This window comes from Varroa jacobsoni, unplaced genomic scaffold, assembly GCF_002532875.2.
Source record: "Varroa jacobsoni isolate VJ856 unplaced genomic scaffold, vjacob_1.0 scaffold_1381, whole genome shotgun sequence".
NCBI lineage: Eukaryota > Metazoa > Arthropoda > Arachnida > Mesostigmata > Varroidae > Varroa > Varroa jacobsoni.
This window is the reverse complement of record NW_019214283.1, coordinates 22,378-44,710: the sequence shown is the minus strand read 5'-3', so window position 1 is coordinate 44,710 and position 22,333 is coordinate 22,378. Positions and strand designations below refer to the sequence as shown.

Genomic DNA, 22,333 nt, shown 5'->3' with positions numbered 1-22,333 from the left:
AACGTCAGTATGTGCCCAATCTTAAATATGATTCTCACTTCCTTTTTCTTGCCAAAATCGTCCTGGCACCCACCGACCTGCAGCGGAAGTGACGTGGGTGCTCGGGTTGTTTGTAATATTTGGTGTTGTTAAGTTGAGTATTTGTGACTGCTGCTGCTGTTGTCGTTGTTGTAGTGAACGTTGTGGATTGGTGGCGGCGACACTGTCGGCTTCGGCCTGCTGCTGAAAAATGCCGGTAGATGTAAGACTGGGACCACTTCCTTCTACTCCGGGTGGTTGTAGCAATGTCGTAGTCGTACGTAATGGTTGTGTAGTGACTGCCTCTCCTATTTGGCCTCCTCGTGCCCCCTCCGAGACGGTGACGCCGCCCCCCTGTTGTCGACTGTGCAGCATGCGCATATGCCTCGCGCGCAGTTCTTTCGGGTAAGGGGTGGGTGATCGCACAAGCTTCGCCCCAGCCTTGCCCAGCGAATCGCCGAGGAACTGAATGCGGCCCTCCTTTTCGTGATCCATCATATCCGGCGTTTGCCTAAAACAATAAGAAAAGAGGCATGAACGCAGGTTAGCGAAAAAAAAGTAGGAAGAACCTGGATGGGTAAGAAGGTTGACACGAACACGATCAGATTCCTCCTTCATAGGTCATTCAAATGGTAGTACCACGGGCGATAACACTTCATCTGGAATATGAGCGCTGAAGTCCCGCAATATCGATTAGCTCCTTTCCATTAAGTAATTAGTCACTTTCCAAATAACTATGACCCGTTTTAGGTGTGCTGTCAATCGTACAGTACATTTATAGGAAAATATAGGAGTTGTCGACGTCATGAACAAAATCTTGAACCAAAAAATACATATATTCCGCGTTTACAGCTTCTCAGACGAAGCAAATCTACACGTGGTTACATAGGAATCATGTGACAATTGTTCAGTGATCATTAACTAGTTTTTTTGTAGTTATTAGTTGCCCATTGGCAAATTCACACGCCCCACTAGTGTCTTGTACGCCCTATTATTACCGTTCGCCAGTGGTGTAGTGTCCGTCTTCTTGCGGTAGGAGGTAACATGTGAGTCTCCTTTGGCCGGCAGCCTCGTCCGCCTGCAGGAGAATCAGCGGCTTCGTCTGGTTCTCCGAAAGCCACAACGCGTCCAGAGACGTAAGTCGCGTCAGGGATGCCGGCAAAAATCTGCAAGTCATTTTAACCACCGTGCACGCACAACCAAGTTCTTCTCACATTAGAAAGCCGCCTCACAACAGCGCACCTACAATGCCTTTACGCATTCGACTACAGTTCACTAACTCATTAGCTTAATGTAAATGCTTAGAAAACTAACTAACGAATCGTATTTGATATTTAGATGTTAACAGAAGTGATTTTCTACGATAATTAGGTTATCTTTAATTATTCTTCAGCGCCCTACGTGTAGTTGCGACGTAAATATCACACTGTGTAGTGCAGACAATGTATACGGTAAGTCAACAGCTAGTGCAGACCCAGCTGGTCGTTCTCAACGGAATCGAATTGGTGCTCGGCAAACGTTTCGGCAACATTTAGGTTTATGGCCGAGTTGATGTCTAATAGCATCGAGAGGATTGAATGGAAAAATGTCAAACAAACTGATATATTAACATCTTTTACACTAGATTCCCTCGTTCACTAAACGCAATTAGTCCATATGAAGATCTTTGTTGATTGCCCTATTTCTCTCAAACAGTCTTAGCGTTTTTCAAGTCCTACGCAATCCAAATTGTCGTCTTTATCGGATGGAGATTCAACCCAACTCTAGGCCACAAAACATCTTTCGGAGCAAACCGTTCGTCTTCTCGTTACCTGTGCGAGCTCTGTACAGAAACCTATCATTTGAATATGCATTGCCCCGTGGCGGACGAAATACCAAGGGTCAACAAGCTTTGTTTCCTTGAGAACTTTGCCCAGTCTACGGGGCAGCTAGGCTTCCAATTTCAGATAAAATAACCTGCATTTAAAATGCTTGGTAATAGTTTGGCTTATCGGACTTGGATAACCGACCGGATCAAGATACACCCTCCAATTTCATATAAAACTTAGCAGACCTCTTCTAGCATTCCCTTTTCTGCACGAGCTTTCACTTTTGTACCCGGCATAAATACTCCAACCTGCTTCGGCAGCCTTTGGCGTCGATAAAAAGAAAAATGAAGTACGTATGGGAAAATGCACTTTTTTTTTTAACCTAGAGCTTTCACCTTTAGGGCCTTGACATAAGGATACGTTCACTGCACTAGAAAGTTTTTTCTTTCCTTCTTTTTTTTTTCCGTTCTGATAATATATATACTGGAAACGGACAATGGTCAGCTAAATGAGAGAGGGAACATTGAAAGCAACATAAATTACTTCTACTTCAACTTTTTTTTTGAAAGTGTTTGACTTTCATATTCCTGTCTGCACTTCCCTTTTGTACTCGATATACTGTTTAGCGCAAAAAGAGCCATATGAAAGAACCCATGAGTAGTATATTATAAATCGCAGCGCTGTTTGGCTCTATCAACAAGACTAACAAAGAGAAAAAAAACGTAACACGAGCAGCACGATTAAAAGCTAAGCTATTGGCATTATCCTAGCAGACATACATACATAAGCGGGCAACAGCGTCTGATGACCACTTCGATGTCGTAATATCAGTAACAGAGTCTAGGGTCACACAAACCATTTCCGGTTAGCGACCAGCTAGCTTCTACCGAGTCACCACAAAAATTAGAACTTAACACGCTACATACTTAAAATTGAACGCGCAATGGATGTACATGTAGCAGTACACAGATAATCGCGTTGCTATAGCGGCGGTGCCATTTCCATTAAGTGAATAATGGATGACACCAAAATCGCTGTTAGTAGCAGTGCTACAAAGTGCAAAACCTAAATACCGCATATATACACACATATATATATATATATGGTAGCCTCATATGTCGCAACTGTGGTAAAGCTAAATTAAGACTTTTTCCTGATTGAATATCTTGGACATAGTGTGTGTCGTCGGCAGCATATCCAGTCACGCCACGGCGACTTAATGGTCCTCAGAACGGACGTGCCCTCTGGCTTTACGTAACACATTAGATGATGATTTGATATTTAGTTGTATGAATATATAAGTATCCATACAAGAGGTTGCGTTGAGGGTTGAATCCTTCGCAAAAAACGTTTTGTGTAGTAATTAAAGTGACTGTAGAGGAACGACGGGATGACAAAACGCCCTGTTAGTTTATATCCGCTTCGCTAGTACGTTTAAAAGAAAGGAAACCATCTATGTGCAGTGTTCCAAATATATATATATATATATATATATATATATATATATATATATATATATATCTATAATAATTACAGTATGTCTATAATATATCGTTGCTGTTGGTAATTAATTAAATGACCGCTGTAAAAGTGTGCAGGCGCTCCTTTGAAAAGGACCGACTTTGTGCCGATGAACACAGAGATTACTATCATACGTACTCGTAGCTGAACGGGACGAGGGTAGTCTCATAGGTTTAATTTTCGTAAATAGGCTCTGTGTGTTTTGCCACTAGTTGTGTTTTGTCTTCCATAAAATTCGTTTTTATTAAATTGCATAAATTTGCATGCGTAGACCTATTCAATAGTGGATAATCAAATAGTATGTCATAATACTAACCGTACCTCAATCTGTTAGCTGAAAGGCTGAGAACCTTGAGGTTGGTAAGGTGACCCAGCTCTTCTGGCAAATCCACAAGCCGGTTGTCTCGTGCAGAAAGAACTTTGAGCGCTGAACAGGAACCGATCTCCGAAGGAAGCTCATCTAGCCAATTGGAATCCGCCATTAGAAGTGACAGCTGCCGAAGACATCCGATTGTTGCTGCAAAATTGTCCCCATTAGATTATCGCTTACCCAGGTGAGGTCTTCTTTTCATAAACAGGGGATACCTACAATGATTCAAGCTTTGTTGAATATAAAGCTGAAGCTACTGTTGGACGAAGTTGCTAGTCGGAGTGAAAGTAAGTTGAATGACAAATTTACCATAGCTGTCAAGCTAATGTAAAGTAATACGATATCTCGCAGAAGTAACTAGAAATTCTGTTCCTCTATCTTCTACCTGGCAAGTATTCGATGTGGTTTCCATTGACTATTAGCTCTTCGAGTTGTGAGCAAAAACCAAGTGAGTCCGGGAGTCCCATAAGCTGGTTATCATCGGCGCGTAATGTTGTCAAATGGGTCAGCTTCCCTAGGGTGTCTGGTAGCCGTGTCAACCGATTTGACGATATCGTTAAATCCGCCAGCTGTGAAAGGTTCCTGAAGGCCTCGTCCTGAAAGACATCGAAAACTTTTATTAGTAGTGTCGTACGCATGAAGAGAAGTGAAGCGAGATCTGCGATATTACCAAACGTGCGTAGTCATATAATATCGGTAAGTAACAAACCTCTATGCATGATAATCTGTTAGATGAAGCATCGAGGTATCGAAGTGCCTGAAGGTGGCCGATAAATGAAGGCAAATACGACAGACGGTTGTTGTCGCACCAGAGTTCCATCAACGATGCCAGCGATCCGATCACCTCGGGCTGTTGACGGTAATAGCAGCAATGTAGAGTGTTAAGTTTGCGATGCACATGGACAGAAGATACGTGTGAATGACTAACTCAGGTCCTGCTCGGTAAATGAACTGTATATTTATAAGAAATGTTATTACAGAATATCTTGTCTGTTCTCTGTATCGTGTAATAATATATTTGGAATATTATTGAGGAAAATATGTGCATGTACTTCTGCAATGTAGCGACAAACGTTTTTAAAGCCGCTTGAATGTACCAGGCAATGACGAAGAGGAGGAGCAATACGGTTGGTTAGTGGATGTTCTAAGCAATTAAATATCATGTAACTAGACCATTTAATCAATAAAAGGCAAAAAAATTCAATCAATTTTAGCTGGAGCACTTCTGTTACTCTCACAACTAACAAGAAGTCAAAGAAGCGTATTTTAGTTGTGTTCAAGACCTGGCAGTTGCCTATACAGAAGCTCACGCTCTTCCGATCAACGGATAACTTAATGACTTTATAAGACTATCCCCGTGTTCATAGCTAACGATAGCTCGAAAGCGCAAACAGAACAGTATGGTGCTTCCGGAACTAGGATTTGCCATGGGGTTCCGCCACACAAAAAATATATTGAACGTTCCAGTTCCATGTGAATGATTAGTAACTGCAACTAGAACTATCTATTTCTTCCGACTTACCAAGCCTTTTGTTTTTCGATGATTTGTTTACGTTGTATCTAATACGCCGTTACAGCTGTTATAGTAACGGCCTACCCAGTTATTATGCAATTGTCCAAATATCCCCTAATGAACTAGAAATTGTATAGGATACTCTAGCGAACCCGTTCGTCTAAATTGCAACAGGGATTCAACGACCAAGTTGCGAAACACGTGGATGTGCCAGGAGCTGGCCCTTAGGACTTGTATCGATTATCAGGACGCCATGCGGCTTCCATTGGATTAGCAAAAGTCGCGGCCCCGAATTGTTTTTGATATTTAACTGATCAATTATTGTTCTACTTCAGGCCGAATTGTCTCCCGTCCCGGTGTTTTCACGAAATAGAATTGATGTAAGGGTTTTTTTGACGAGACAATTTAGCTGAGGTGGATGGTGCCAAGTCCGTTCGCTCTTTACTGTAGTAGGCAGAACAATGCTACCTGTATGATCATAGCGCTCGATGATATTGTACGCACATAATGATAACACAAAGCGATAACGTGCAGTAAGACAAATCTCTGCTAGTTTTTTCAGGCGAGAGCAGTGTGAAAATACCGAGCGGACGTTCGAAAAGCAACTGATCGTAGACCTGTTAGAAAGATGACACTATATTATATATCAGATTGCGGTCTGAACTAAGAAAGTCATCTGAATTGGTTTGAACTATCTGGTTTTCTCATAAAATTAACTGATCACACGGTTGCTATAATGTTGCCAGTCAGATCTATTGGTTTACGATTGCTGCCTTTGTGTATTCTACAGATATGACGTTTTATTTTAATATTTATATAGCAAACTGCTTAGACTGTTTATTAATCACAAACACTATAGGTTTTCAAGAAAATGAATTAATGTTATTATAGGCTTCTCAAATAGCTGACATTAAAGCTGCCAAACGCTAACCCTAGCACAAATTTCCACCATAACAAAATAACAGATTCCGTCAACATGGAAAGGAATTAAACTTCACAACATAGTGGTAGTAATTTGGTGGAACAAGAAGGAGTGACAAAACAGATGTTTCTGTTCATTTCAGTCTATTTGACACTTCCCCAGCTCAAACGTGCATTTTTCCTATTGAAGGTATCGACACTTCTTGTATGCTAGTCCGATTAAAATTACCGATTTTTAAAAAATACTATTTTATAATTAAACATAGGAGACACTGTGATAATGTTTAGATACGTAAACCTTTAAAACCAGAGTAACCGTTAGTAGTAAACATAAACCACTCATCAAATGAGCTATAACACTCAACCCGTTTCAAACTAAAAATGTATCTGTCTTTGCAACATGAAATTGACCGCCCGCATAAACGGCACGTTGATTAGAGAAGGCTGTAGTAACTCTAATAAAATGTTGCCTCAGTTGTTCAGACTGCTCGTTCAGAGTATTAAGATTTAATATTAACCATTGAGAAGCTCATGGGACTATTTATCGGTTAGCATACACACTAAACTGAGGGTGGACAAAGGCGGAAGTGCAGTCGAAGCGTAACGGTAGGCGTCCGAGCGTCGACGGCGCTGCTGACGATAAGGCCTGATAATGGGAACTCGCCAGAAGCTCTCTCACTCCCGTTTCTTTTCTTCTCTCCCACCGTCTACCTGAATTCCAGCTGGGAAAGGCGTTAGTTCATCCGTTAGTTTGACAACAGGGTTCACTCTGCTGGATACCGCAGCCGACTGCGCCATCTGACCCCAACCAAAATCTAATCAAAACGGCGAGGAGGGGCGTGCGGGCAGTCGGTCAGGCACCAAAGCCAATTCTTTTGCCAGCTGCCATTCGAAGATTGGGCAGGGACACATGAAAGAGACAGCCCCTCTTATTTGCCTGTTGGACCCAGGCTTCGTCTAACTGCTGCTGGCTCATGTCGCCAGTTAAACAACCCATTTCAGCAAAATCGTGTTGCGAGGCTACCACTGAGGCAGCGTTTTTCTAATATCGTTTTAGCAAGACTCCTATACCTCTTTCCCATCACCCCCTCGCGACTTTTCCTGACATACCCTTTCATCGCTACATCGCCTTACTCATAAGCATCCTAGTTGTCAAACCTTCGCGCGGTCGCTTGCACATTTTAATGTCTGCCTTCGGGCCTTAGCAAATGCAGGCGGAGGACTGGCAAATCTCCCTCATTCCCTGGTTTTGAACTGACAAGGAGAAACCAAGATAGCATTGGAGCAACACTGCTGAGCGGCGTCCTTTTTTGCGCGCGACGTTCATGTGGTAGTGGAAAGTAATACGGCGCTCGTACGTAGAACGCAAGTCGTAACTATTTTACCCATATAAGGGATTGCCGAGTTGAACAAGGTGTGCCAACAAACAAATAGGGAAATTCGAATGGAACAAGTTGGTCAGCCTTGCAGACGCAGTCGAAACGCTACACATCATATACCGCAAGAACGGCCTCATTCAGACTTTTCTTTCCATAGCATTTGCTTTTGCGTAGCTTTCTCGTGGATACGCCGAGAATTGTCGAAAGAAATTGATGTCTTAGTCCTTCCTTGGTGGCCCAGCTGACGTCGATAAAATTCTATCGAACATCGACTTAGAGATACAATTAAAATGCACAGAACAGATGTCTAACTTTGATTTCAATGTCGTCTTGTATAGCTAAACTTTTCAAGGAAAAATCCTTTACCAAGTAGCAGCCAGAAGGGTGCAACGTATGACACATATTTGCCCGTGGAGCTTATTTTGAAAATATTACCCGAAATATATTTCTCCCGACGATTATGTTTGTCATTTTCACTTCTTATCGTTGATCAATGTCATCGATCAATGACACTAGCATGCTCCTTATTTACAGCTTTATTATGTATGTATATATGCGATGACTATGGACGCTGGTAGTCCTTTATCAGCTTACTGGAATCCCTAACAGGACAGTGAGACGGGTGTTGTACTCTCACCAGCAAGCCGAATGCTGCTTCCATTCCGAAAAACAAAATGAACGATTTGGGTGCAGCATGAATGTGAGCAATACCTTTCGTTAATTGCGCCTCACGAAAACAAAGACAACTCGCTAACCAATACAGATGGTAGAAGGTACGTGCGATTTACGTTAGATTTCAGTGACAGCGAGAAAATAGGCGTCTAAGTGCTATTTAGATAATCATTTGAACGAGTGGGCAAAGCTCATGGTTCGATTTGCCTTACGACAGAGCCGAAGAGGCGGGAGCTCGCTTGACGTGATCTTGAAGTTCATTTACTCAAATTGAGTGTAGACGTGACGAAAACCATGCCCTCACGAGAGTCCAGCTATTACGATCGTCATCATCAGCGCTTAGTACAGAACCGTAGTCAGACAATGTTGTTTTTGATTTGATGTATCGTCCTTTAGACTAACGTTTATAGTTGAGCTTGAGAAAAAGCTTATTCAATATGCGAATTTAATATAATTGCCATAGCGGAATAGTGCAGACAAATGCAGACCTGGTCATGATTATAACCTGCGATTTGCTTATATCATTCCAGTGTCAGATTCATTCGAACAAAAAACACTTCCTGACCATGTTAAAAATGACATGTTCGAGACGGCGCGGTTTCGTCACGCTTACCTGAATAGGACGTTCGATTCGTTCATACTTGCCAGGATCTGTATTGTATCTGCCACAACTACTTTATATAACCAAACTGAAACACTTACGGGATGTGCATGGTACATTGCGACGATAAAAATCTGTGATCAGTAAATCTCGTTATAGGATACATTATATAGGAGCTGCAATTTGGCTATATTCGGGTTTGCTAATTACTTCTAGATAGCTTTGGCCGCAGAGACGACACGTATAGTAGATATTGCGTAAAATGAACGATGTAACAAGACTTCGTAATTTCGTCATTGTAAAAAAGTTAACGGTAACGGCGATTCAAATCATTTCCTTCACACCTTAGAAGCATATTCGAGTAGTTATTTTCTCTCCCATGCCCCTCGGGGCGTATCTAAACAATTGAAACTACTTAAAATCAAGCCCCCTTGAAAATTATTTGAAGAAAAGATCGAGATATTCCAATCTGTAGGAGCTTTTTATTTTACAGAACTGTAATCGCAGATGGACAATTTAGAAGTTCAACAACGTTCACTTGCTTTCATAGTCAGTCATTTATAGACAATCACAATGGTTACAAAATTCTCACGTGGTGGTCTCTCATGAGAACTCCTTCCGTACACTGAATAGCGGCTTGGCAAATTTAGTTCAGGAATATTACAAACAAATTGTTTCCACACTCTTGGAAATAACGGAGTCACAGAAAACTACGTTTAGCAAAACCGATATATAGTAAAGCTCTATCAATTACAAGGATCTGCGTCTCACGGTTACAATCGTTTCTTAGCTTCAAAATGGCTCTGTTTAAGATACTAGAAAGCAATAAATCATTTAAAAAATCAGCGAAATATGTATAATAGGGATGATGATGAGGGAACTACGCTACTGTCTCGTTAGTCAAACGCCCATAGACTAACACCGTCGACTGTGAAGAAATAATTGAGAGAGAAGCTTACATAATGTACGTGTCACGGCTTTATCAATCAGGGTGATATGACGAACACAAAAAAACGCTGTGGACCAAGTCGAAGACATCCGGGTCGTTCATGCTATCTACAACGTATGATAAATCTCCGGTAATCACTGTTGATACAGAACGAAACCGGCATTCAAATTTAGCACTAAGGCGCTAGATAGAGCTTCAGATACTGCAAAATACTTGTCGTTTCAGACGCTCAAATAACTATACACTTACTAAATATTAACCTTGGGTGTATTTTCTTTTGAACATGATTTTTTTTTACCACTAAACATGTTACAGACGTCGAGATTGGCTTACCATGTCGACGAAATCATTCTGACCGACGTCTAGACGGACGAGTTGCGTAAGACGTGCCATGGACTTTGGCAGCGTCTTAAGATGATTCTCCCGTAATTCTAGGATTCGCAACTTGGCTAGCCATCCGAGATTTGCTGGGAGAAACTCGAGCAGGGTGTCATTCAAATAGAGCTCCTCAAGATTGACGAGCTGTGTAAAGCTTTCCGGCAGCTTTGAGATTGGGTTTACTGATGCATCAACCGAGGTCAGAAGCTTGCCTGTAGATGTATAGCAAATAAAACGCAACACGACTACAGTGACTCGGGGTTACAAAACAGAGAATCATAGAAGTCTGTGACGCTATAAATTGACGACTTTACAACCATATGTATGTTCTCAAAGCGAAAAACACACACACACCCACACACACATACACATATTCAGTAGCAGTATAAACTTCATTTAGGCTTGACTGAAATTTTTCAAGCGCGATTTAGGCGATTATAACATACGGAGGGTGAAAATGCCTCGACCGTTCTAAATGACGTTCATTGCGGGAACTCGCAGGTACGAAAAATTGAAACTTCTAGTTGCTTTTGGGAATTCATATGAAACGACTCTTGAAGGATCGGTAAAATATACGCTTTGGCAGCGTGTAAGACACTGACAAATCTTCCAGTGTTGTTGTCATTAGCATAGGCTTCTATAGAGCAATTCTATGGCAAGATAAAAGAAAACCCGAACATATATTAACAAAACAAATAATCATTACTACCTTACTGGACTTTGTCTGAATATATATATTCTCAGCTACTCAGAATTCGTTTCTGATATAACCTAGATCACAAAAATCAATACCTATGAGCCCCTTCTTTGTTTTTAAATAATTATCCCAAAATGGAGAAAAACGTCTAACATAGAACGTGTTGAAGCCTGAACCAAAAAGATTTTAAGGTTGTCTGTTGCAATTTCCGGTTGACGGGGATGATGCGGAATAGTTGTGTTAACTTTGAACGTTTTCGAAACTACGTAAAAGACAGTCTAAAAGTTTCCGTTTCGCATTTCGGTTGTATGCATTTAAATATATAAATCCTACATCTTGTTTAGCGCGTGTCAACACAGTTGCACGCACCATAATAGAAAAATCTCTCATTTTTAGCAGAAACAACTTCAGCTGACCAACTTTATAGAGGCGTTTCATCATTTGCAAATCCACGCTTAACATTGATGAGGTTCTATTCACACGGTTAATGTGAACAGCATGCCTTGTTCGGATTAGCAGCTGCAGGCTAGTTGGCCTCGTACTAGCGAAGTACGAGTGAAGCAACCGATGTCCAAACCAATAGCGGGACAGAAACAGCTTCTTTATATCCAAATAATATATGCCACGTACCTAGCTATTTGATAGAGTAAAATCAATTTACTTATGAATTTGAGATGCTGCTGCATGTCAGATGAATTTGTTAACAAGTCAAACGCTCTTCTCTGTTCATATGAGCCAATCTCGCTATCGTAAATGGATAACATGTGATGGAGTTATTCCGATTTGTTGATAAGTTATGTTACTTTCGCTGACGTCTCTGACTGATCGGCCAGGAGTCAGCTTAACCGGCTGTCCGTACGCTCCTCTTCCTGCACTGGCTGAATGAAATCCCGGAACATAGATCACTTGTGGCCGGCTTGGTGGCCCCTGGCTGACAATCATCGTGCGTGCACGTACCTGCAGCTGCCATAATGTTGTGCATTGAGACAGACACTTCTTGTGGCACTAGCAGTAACAACTGCCTGAAACGGCCGAGGGTATCGGCAAAACCTGAGCCGCAAGCAGCGTTACTTGTCTAACACCTTTTACGCATTTTTAATGTGTCACATCTATGTAGAGTGTACTGACTCTTGTTAGACTCACTGCCGCTACGACTGCTAACCAGCCACCTGCATCACTCCCTGATGTCGAACATATGCCGTACAATCTGACCGACTTTGCGCGATAATATTTAGATAGTCCCCTAGCCAACGCGCTACAGACTTTAGGAGTATGGAATCTAGGCTAAAGAAAGCCTCGCTTTGCCATGTAAGTCCTCCTTCTCCCCTTCAGATTCTAGATCCTGTCTTCTGCCAGCAGGTACATTAAGGCTCTTGGAAAGCTCCTCCAGCTTCACTGAAGCGAAGGCAGCAACGTCGACGAGAGCCTGCGTCCCAAAACATCGTGGCGGTGAAGACTGACTAACAATATGAATTGTGAGAAACAGCAGAGCAGAGGCAGGTTCGTCCTGCTGCAGTCATCCAAAAAGGACGTTAAGCGGTACTTGGCCCTCCTCAAGACGACGAGTATCTCGCTAGCAATTTATGACCTTACTGTCTCTCCCACTCCAGTTATGCCCACCTTCCACAGCGGTGATAGAGGCGATATCGTCCAGGAGACCTTCTTGTGGTTCTTAAATCCTGACGGCCTGCGGAATGATCCTATTCAGACGAACAAGTTAAATGAGAAAAAAAAACGAAAGAATGTGGAATAAAGAAAAGAGAACAGGTAAGGTTCAAAGAGTAAAGGGAATGATGTGGAAGTAATGTAGAAAGAAAAAAAAAGGAACAGACTTCTTTCATCTTAGTACGTAACAGTGTGGTTACTGTCAGTTCCATTCAAGCATTAGCCTTTACCGGTTCGGTTGCACGGCGGTTTCGCTCCATCGCCTTAACATCAGTCGACCCGGTATCGTGTTCGAATTCTTCTTTCGTCGCTGCCGTCATATGGCAGCCATACACCAACGAAAGGGGTTGTCCACCACGGTCTTGCACGACGCTTTACCCCCTGTTCCCCTTGTTTGTTTTCCGCTGCCGAGCAAAGAACAGAAACTCTGACTGTTAGCGATGCAGTCGGCGGATTAAAATTAAGTTTGCGATGGCGACGACGGTTCGGCGGTAGCATCAACGGGAGCAGCATTGGCGTCCTGTGTTCACTGCTGCTACCGGGAGTTACCTGGCAGACTGGACAAACGGGCGTTAAGCCGATAGCTTCCTGCTTTGCTTTTACCCCGTGCCGCGGCACAAATCATGTAGAGTGCATGCCGTTTTGAAAAACTTGGTATTGCCGCTGCAAACCTACGCCGTGTGTCCAGCGCTTCGCACCGGCAGCTCCCTAGCCTAATGGTCCAAAGTCCGAGACTACCCCTAACTGGTTTTCTCTCCTACTGTTCCCGTTCGCCAACACCTGCAACAATCCACCTGAGTTCTTGCCCGCCCGCCGGCTCCAGAAGCAGCAAAAAAAAACCCAGACCCCTGCTTTGCGACCAACGTTTCAAAGAACAGTAACAAAAGCAAGAGTAGAGGCGAACGAACCTGACAAGTTCAACCGGTTCCGGCTCCTCTATACGACAATGTTAGTGTCAGTTGTCAAAACTAATGCTAGGGATGGCTACGGCTACACCCCAAGAGATGGCGGTCGGAATTTTTGATCGTGCGCCTCTGAGGAAATTTTGTTAAGGTTGTTTGACTTTTCGCCTGTTTGGTCCATTCTGCTCCAACCCGAGTTCCCATTTCTTCTATTTTCGTTACCAGCTAACTCAGCCACACCACTCAACCTTCTTGAGTAGACCAGTCGACCGGTCAGCGGTTACCGCCAAATCACAAATATAGGGAATTTTGAGACGTTCACAACTTAAACCGTCAAAGAGGCCGATTGTCTATAATATTTGTACACGCACATACAAGCATTCGATAGGCAGCGGGTGCCTATCGCCTACCTAGCGGCAACGTTCGCTAAAGGTTCACGAATCTCGCAAGGAAAGTGAAGCTCGAGTGAAACCACACGGATGGACCAACAGCCGATTAACGTTAGCTAAATGTGTCAATTTGATGCGTCCCCTTGTGTCAATTAGCAATACCGGACCCCCGGCCTACCAGCGCTATACATTATATATATATATCTATGCATTTTTTTAAAATTATATTTAATTCACTTCGCTCGTAGTTGAAGTCTTCATACATACAGGTAAGCAATACAATTATACACTATTAGAGAAGGTGTATCAAACTATTTAAAACAGTTTCCATCATTTGGGTTACAAAAGTCTGGTTGAGTTCAAAAAACCAATTTGAGATATTTGCTACATATCCTAGAGATTGCACAGAGGGCCAACGAGCAATGATATCTATTTTAGACGGATCTAGTAGATCTACATGTATCTTCAGGCTCGCAAAAATCTGGTTTCCTGGAGAGTCTATGACGGCACACACACACGGCAAAGCGTGTAGCGACACGTCTGTTTAGCCGATTCGTTCCTATGTACTTGTTGATACTCATAATTTCCATGGCGAAGCAATCTTCATCATTTTCGCGAATTTCTGCTCTCAATTCCTGAAGTTCGTTTTGAAGGCTCCCGTTGCTGGAAGCTCCAAGCGATGGTGTAGGTCCTCGAACAGCAGTGGTGACTTAGGCCAGCAGGTGCGTGAGACGGTTACGTGTAGTCTTAATGCTTTTTTAAAAAGCAGGCCCTGGCGCGGTTTAATTTTTCGAGGGTCTCCACGGATAGATCTTCACAAACGAGTGTCTGCCATACGTTATGATCGATGCTACCTTAAGATCGCACGAGCTGAGAACGGTACCGAAGGACAAGCGACGAGGCGATATGATTACTCATGTGTCCAACACCGTTTTCCTGCATCTTTTGGTAGTGTGCGCAGTGAAACTTTTGCCGCTCGTGGAGAAACGTAAATTTAAGTACGGAAGCATATTTGTATACACAAGAAGTGATCTAACTTCTAGTAGCCGCTAGTAGTAAAAGCTAGTAGCCGCCGTTCTGCATCCCTCTTAAAATTTCATCACCTCCGTCTCGGTCAGGTTTACGGTTAGTTCCAAATATGTAAATGCCGTATGAAACTGGGCTTATGAGCCAGGCCGGTTCGGTGTGTAAAGAGCGCGAGTTCGGCCAGTTTGTCATCGATGGTTATTCTATCCTTCTATAAAATCATAGGGAAAGGTTGAGCAGATTAATAGCGAGACACACCTCGGCCGGCGTGAGCATACCTTTGTCCCCGAGCGCCTACTTAACGGCTATCTCAAAGTCGTCGAACATCACATATGACGGACTGCGCAACGTGGCTACTGCTCCCTTCACGTCGGCCAACAGGATCCTGCACGCCGTCTCTGTGAAGCGTGCTTCCGAAACGTATGTTGCTCCGTTAGGACATGCCGTACGCTTCCTGAGTCCTGTTCAAACGATGAGCCAGCAAGTCGGAGAAGAACTTAGAACAAACACTTTTCTCCCTTATTTGCCGCCATATGACGGCGCAGTTGGATAGCCCTTTCCTTTTGGAATCATTAACAGGGTAACATCTTTATACTGGGTTGGAGTATACCAGTATGTAAACATTTAATAAATAGTGCCATTCAGCACGGTATCAAAGCAACGGCGCACATGATGCGATGAAGAATTAATCGAATAAGCCACCGAACTGGCGTGGAGCGTTAGTCACTTGTGTGATTAAAGTTCCGCATCGGCGATGAAACAGGTCTCCAGCCATTCAAAGCTATTGTTGGCTTTGTACTGCGTACGTTTTTCGGCAGATCATCTTAAAACAGGAAATAAAGGATATAATTGGTGTCTTAGCTCGACTATAATCTCTCCGGGCAGGGCTACAAGTAAAGTTCAACTACCGCATGTCCTAGCAGGAAGGGGGGGGGGGGTATTGTAGACAAGGTATCGTTACGAATATATCGATGACCGAACTCTGTGTGGCCGTATATAAAAGTCGATACCGATGTGGATCGACTACCCAGCAATCAAAGTCCGCGAACGTGTCTTAAAGGGCCGTAGTGAAGCTGAAGTTTAGTTGGTTGAGGAGGCGTTAAAGTCGCCAGCAGTGACTAGGAGAGAGATAGAACAGACACCACTTCCAGTCCACTGATAGATTTCTCCATCAAAGGGTTCGTTGGCTAAACATAGGCCACTACGAGATCTAGTCGTTGACCACATATGGCAATGACGGTAGTCTCCACTTGGCACGACATGCGATTACCTATCCTATAATCGTAGAAATGTTTCGATAGACGGAAATATTTCCACTAGTTTATTGTCCTTCTTTGCAAAGCAGTGAACAGAATCAAAACTTGCTAAGCTAAAAGGGCTAGTTGCCCAAGTCTTGGTTAACATCTGAATGTCTACACCATCTAGGCCCTTCAGGGAGAGGAGTGTCAGAGTTTTAGCCTTCTTACCGTATACATACATTGGGTAGTCGAGAAAATACTGGCAGTTTTTTCGCCGAAACTGAAGCAAGCATTTTTTTTTATATTCTAAAACAACATGCGGCGGGTATCTAACTACTATATGTGTGACCGAGCATTGTCATGGTGAAACCTGGTACCCGTCCTGTCTACTAGCTCTGATCGGTTTCAGATGGGTTGTCGTCATCTTGTTAGTTGTAGACAGTAGAGGTCTAAATCGATGATTTTGCCAGATAGCGGCAGCTCATATTCTACAATTTATTTCCAATCCGAAATTTGTTGGAGGTTGAGGAGCTTTTCCCGGCTTGCCGATGGCCTTTTTCGCACATTATTGCCATATCTAATTTGCTGCTTCGTATCATTCGTGACCAACCGCTTTGAAAATGGTTGCATTTCTTTGCATATTTGTAAAGTTTCACAGATGGAAATACGGTCAGGTAACAATAACTAGCTTTTTTTTTGTCTCTAGCTTCCTTCAAATGGTACAGAACAGTCCAATGGTGGATGTTTAGTTACTTGGCGATATCATGGTTTTTACATGTCAACCTTTTTACACTGTCGCATTAACTTGACCAGGTTTCTTCATAATAGACCACTACGAGGAGCATCTTTCACATCGAAATTTTTAGAACAAGAACCATCTTTGGATAACGTATCTTGACTATAATCAGCATATATTTTTTCATTGGTCTAAGTAACACTTAAGCCTTTATCACAATCAAAATAACTTTTGCGGAAAAATCATTTATGCTCAAAACGCTTTATTTTCAATCTCAATACAAGCATTTTCAGTAAATCTACTACTGTCAAAAACGTTAACTAAACAAAAAAAAATATAGGCAACCTTTAAATGATACTAATGACAAGCTTACGAGACTCATGGTACCTACGACATGTATATATAGGTTTGTCTTTGGCAACACCAATATCTGCACTCTCAGTTACCCCTTTGCCTGGAACAGATGGCGCTACAGTTCGTTCAGTTAAATGGATGCACAGATGTTGTAACATGAGGCTAAGGGTCTATTGGCCTATCCTGACATCAATGCGTCCACCTCTATACCATACGTGTCTTTTTGCTATGGCTGCTTCTGCAGCTACTCACGCTACTGGTCCTATTCTGCGTTGGCAGCGTCAGCGTTATCTCTGTCAGATCTAGGGTCTGTTAATGTTTGCGTACCTTGCGGCATAACGCGCTGCACATGCGCCAAGAGTGAGTGCTGCATGAAACTATCTTACTTACCTAGTCGTTGACTGCCTGCCTGCGATAGTTTGCGATACTTATCGGCCTACTATTCTCACCCTATCAAAACGACTACTTCGCTCAAAGGCGAAAACAGTGAAAGTGGAAGAGAGAGTGACTGAAGCAACGATCGACGGCGAAAGAGTGCGTGCCAAAGTTAAATGAGAGCAAACTGTCAACTAACAGCGAAAATAACTAGACCGACTGACTTCCAGACGAGCAGTGAGTCGTAGGTCGTCTAGGCAGCAAGCAGTGCCCGCCTCATAAAGCGCAGGCATCATGCCAACGACATTCGGCAAGCAAATCAAATCGTCGCTTTCGTTTATTTTCGTTGTTGTTGTTGTTAAAGACTGGTCATTTCTGGCCGTCCACCTCGTTCGTTCCCTCGCTCGTGTGTCAATTTATCGGGGAGTCCACTTTACGTCAGCGTCACAGTTACGGTTTTAGTAAAACCACTGCTACTGCGATATCGATCGTGACAATCAACGAAAACCGCTGTATGTTAAATAAGTATCGCCTGCAGTAATGCAAGCAAAATCAGCGGTGAGAGACATCATCGCCTACCTATTTATACACTACTACTGCCGGAAAAAAGCGCTCGGCCATCATGGGTTGTTTCGTTCGCTTTTTAAAATGGCCCATTTACTACCGGACTGGTCGCGTGCGTTAAAAGCATCGACGTCAACTACTGCCCAGTGAACAATATGAGGTTGACACATTGATTTATTTATTTTTTATTATTACAGTTGTTCGTCACCAGCTGACCGTCTGGTGCACAGTCGGCTGGAGCATTTGTATCCCGTACGTAGTTAGGATGGCTGAGCTAGCGCTTGAACATTTTGATGCCGCATTGCTAATAGGTCAAGGCGTTCAGTGTACTAATACAAGTCGTACTGTATATATGTAGTTAAGCTGTGAAAAAAAGACCGACCAGTTCGCCTTGTTTGGGCTAGATTTCTTGCCGCCTCTTGACTATGAGATCGTCCAGCTAATAACAATACTCGAAGATCACGACCTACGAGTTAAGTAACCATGTCAACTTCGAATGACTTTAAGACCAGTTCATACCTACACGACATTTGAAAACGTTTCTTTTGTGCGGGCGTTTGCGTTTATTTACGTTTACTGAATGCATTCATAGTGATAATTCTATTTACAACAACAGAAAGAAAAGTGAACGCCATAGAAAACGTGTGTCGTATTTATCTAAAATTATGTTATGCTTACATGCTCGTATGGATTCTGGCATCTCTGAGATGTTGTTTCGGCTGAGATCGAGTTGTATCAGCAGGGTGAGCGCCGAAATCGCCGCTGGCAAATGCTGTACGTCGTTATCTTGAAACGTGAGGCGGCGCAACGCGTGGCAATAGAACAACTGTCTGGGCAGCTCTCCGATTTGATTAGCGTCTAAGCAGAGCTCCTGTAGTGTGCTCTCATAGCTGAATATCTGTAAAGATAGAGAAAAAAAAAACGCGAAACGTAAGCAAGTGTTTCCGGCCCACAAAGGCTTCTACAACAGTATTGAGAGAGGTTCGTGTCTGGTAAAAACCATCGAAGATTTCTTGGGTAGTAATCAATTTTAAACAGCGTTAAATACGTATAATCAGGTATCCTTATTAACTAGTCCGATTGCTTATCTAAACAAAAACCTCCTATAGAGCACAAATAATAATAGAGAACAACAACAACACACACACAGAGTGCAGTATATGAAGTACTTGGAAGGTCTAAAAACACGATAGACAACTATCCTTCAAAAGGGCACCGAATATTCACAGCAAACGAATTTACCCTCAGCTCGCTGTTCAAATTTGAAAGTTACTTAATGCTTGATTGCGGCTTAATAATTGCGATGCCCACAAATGTGCAATCCTTGGCACCCCATAGTTCTATTGAAGATATCTACTGCACATAAAAATAGTAATATGAAGGTGCTTAAGTTGGCTGGCCTCGTCAATGAAAAATAATGGCTTATAGTATATGAAGATGTCAATTTTCTAAAAATCGTGCCCTAAGATGCTTGCACAATAGCTTTCAGCCCGTATCGTTAACTTTAAAATCATCCAATTGCTACATACAGTTTTTTTTTTTTTATTACTATAAGCTTGTAGACCGTTCAGCTATAGCCCCAAAAGCACAGACCGTTTACTCTCTGCAGCCGACTCCAGAGCTAGAGTTTATGTTGTGGTGTCTTAAGCTATGCTTAACTGTCTAAAGTTCGAGCTATATAGAAAATGAGTTTTATAAATCGTACAATTGGAAAAAAAAACTTCATTTAATAGAAAATTGTGCAACATCTTATTATGCGAGAATGTTTGTTGTGAACGTTGATGGTTTTCAATCTGTTCGATCATGTCTATCTTCTTTCCCTGTAATTCATTACAGATGCGCTCCGTTTACCATTCACCTCGAACGTCATAGAAAAGGTAGCGGCAGTTTCATTGTTATTATTTAGCTTTACTTTTAGAGACTGAAAGTTAGCTATACCAACAAGCATTGCTATAATGAAATTCACTGGTAAAAACAGCAACAGGAGAGCACTTTTCATTTTGCCTGTAAAATGACCTTGCCTTAATTCGATCACTTGCGATGTTGCAGAGAGTTACTGCTGTATATCTTAAAACGATTGTCTTTTAAATCGGGCGAAATCAGCCGAAATCATAGTCAAACTTGAGTCACTTGAGCATTGCCTTAACACACAGCAGCAAAGTTTAGAAAAACCTTGTGGCTAACGTAAGTCAGTTTTCATACTATAGTCATCTATGAGGGTTTCATAGTAGTTCCTTGTCATTAAATACTATGTGGTTTACAGGCTTGAAATAGAAATATAATGCAATAGTTCTGTTAAATAAATTCTGTTAGATAAAACTTTAATCTTTTCGATATTCGTTTTGTACCAGCAACAAAAAGAAATATAAAGCTTGTTTTGATATTTATAAATATATAGAAGGCACACTTCGGCGTTTTGAAACATTATATTTTGCCACGCACGGCGTTTATTTAGAACTATAACCGTACGCAGGAATTCGCATCACTGGTTGGCGAGAATAACATGCCGGACCTACCAAAACCTATTTTATAACCATGTTAAATAACAGTTGGCAGAATTTTTCTTTTTCCTGGCAGCATTGCTTCTCTTAAAATACTATAAATAAACCTGAAAAGATTCCAACTATCTAAAAGTTCAGAGAAAAACATGTGGACTGACAGATATTGTTATTATTACTTTAGAACAACAGCTAGTTACTGTTATTGTTATTATTGCTATTACTCAGTTTTGCAAAATGAGTCCTCGGTGGACTAATGTTCACTTAGAATCACTGTTTCTCAACCACTCCCACACGTTTCTCAAATCTAACATAACAGCTCATGTTATCAATAAATAAGCATATATTCTATGAATACAGTTTTCTGTTGATGTTCTGAAATTATAAAGGATCGTGCAAGAATGACTTGAATACGATGTATGTTGCTGCAGTGATACATATGCGTGCACTGATAATTTCAATAAGCCCTAGTTCGAATGAGCTTTCGTTGTTCGCTTTATAAAAACTGTATTTATTAATTAATTTATTATGTATTATTAACTCTAATTATAATTCATATATTCTTTATGAGCTAACATGACGCGTGCATTGCTATGAAATCAGCAAATATTTTAAAACCCGAATAGTCTGGCACTTGTGTTCGATGGCGCTAATATTACCGAGTCGAAACTAGCTTTATCGATAGTACTATAGCCAGAGAGTATTCGAAATTGTTCCGTTGTTTTTTAGACTATTGTTGAGAAGCAGTCGTGAGCGAGTTTTAGAATAACAACGGAACAACGTATCGTATTGCGGATGCGGAGCTTACATGAAATTTCTATACTCAGCATACGGCCTTGCCATTCTTAGTAATCTTTATTTGTAACTATTGACTTAAACAAGTTAGTACTTTGATCATACACCATCACAACAGGTTGTGCCTTTCGCTCAGGAATGCAAATTCCCCGCGGGCTGGAAACCAGTTACTCCGAGAATATTAGATTTTCGAAAGAAGGACAATCTACGATTTACCATCAAATAATGTCAAAAACTTATTATGCCTGCTTTTAGTTTGTTTTTTATTTTACTAAGGTCAATATTAACTAAAACATTTAGGGTCAAGGGTCTAGCCAAACCCTGGAATTATGATTAGCTCGGCTTAAACACCGTAAAGTACACATGATCCCAAAATGAACCGTATGTTAGAAGCCTGCTAGGTTTTTTAAATTTTGCGAAATCAGATCCTGGGCAGTAATATCGGCTGCTTCGTCCTCTGCGCCAACGAGCATTAATATATGAATTAATTACAAAGCAGATAGAGATTTCGCTTTTGAGGCCAACGCCCTCGATTTCTGTCAAAAACTTCCGTTCAGCATCTTCGGACCACAGTCCGCAACTATGCCACAAAAATCCTCTGATCGAAAAAATTTTTGGATCTGAAACTTGGCGGTCAAAAAATTGAATAGCAATACGCTTGTTTTGATTGTATGAAAATTTCCGCTTAATCTTTTATCAGCCCTTTTCCGCGACCGATACCCATTGAGTGCTCAAAAAAAAGCAATTAATATTATTACTACAACGTGCAATTTATGAACCCCTTAGCAAGCAGATATAATCTTCCACGGCACATAATGCTAACATAAATAAATATTTTTATTTATTCTTACATACGGCTTTCGTGGCACCATGGATCGGGGCTTGTGTCATAAAAGCAACCTAGTTTGATTGCTTCTTACGTTCATATATTCGCCAAGCAAGCTCGCAGCAATGGAGCGTTCTA

The 22,333-nt window shown here is 41.8% G+C and overlaps 1 protein-coding gene across 2 annotated transcripts in view; it reads right to left on the bottom strand.

The window, feature by feature from the left end:
- Positions 1 to 22,333, bottom strand: part of LOC111269364 (uncharacterized) — a 38,012-nt gene that overhangs the window by 8,638 nt on the left and 7,041 nt on the right. Inside the window, exons 2-8 of one of the 2 annotated variants that reach the window (XM_022848887.2) lie at positions 18,755 to 18,974; positions 10,086 to 10,342; positions 4,427 to 4,567; positions 4,103 to 4,313; positions 3,669 to 3,864; positions 1,017 to 1,184; positions 39 to 529 (exon numbers count right to left, since the gene is read on the bottom strand). In XM_022848887.2, coding sequence (XP_022704622.1) covers positions 39 to 529; positions 1,017 to 1,184; positions 3,669 to 3,864; positions 4,103 to 4,313; positions 4,427 to 4,567; positions 10,086 to 10,342; positions 18,755 to 18,974 — 1,684 coding nt within the window. The remainder of the gene's footprint in view (positions 1 to 38; positions 530 to 1,016; positions 1,185 to 3,668; positions 3,865 to 4,102; positions 4,314 to 4,426; positions 4,568 to 10,085; positions 10,343 to 18,754; positions 18,975 to 22,333) is intronic. The other variant, XM_022848888.2, reaches the window with a different exon arrangement.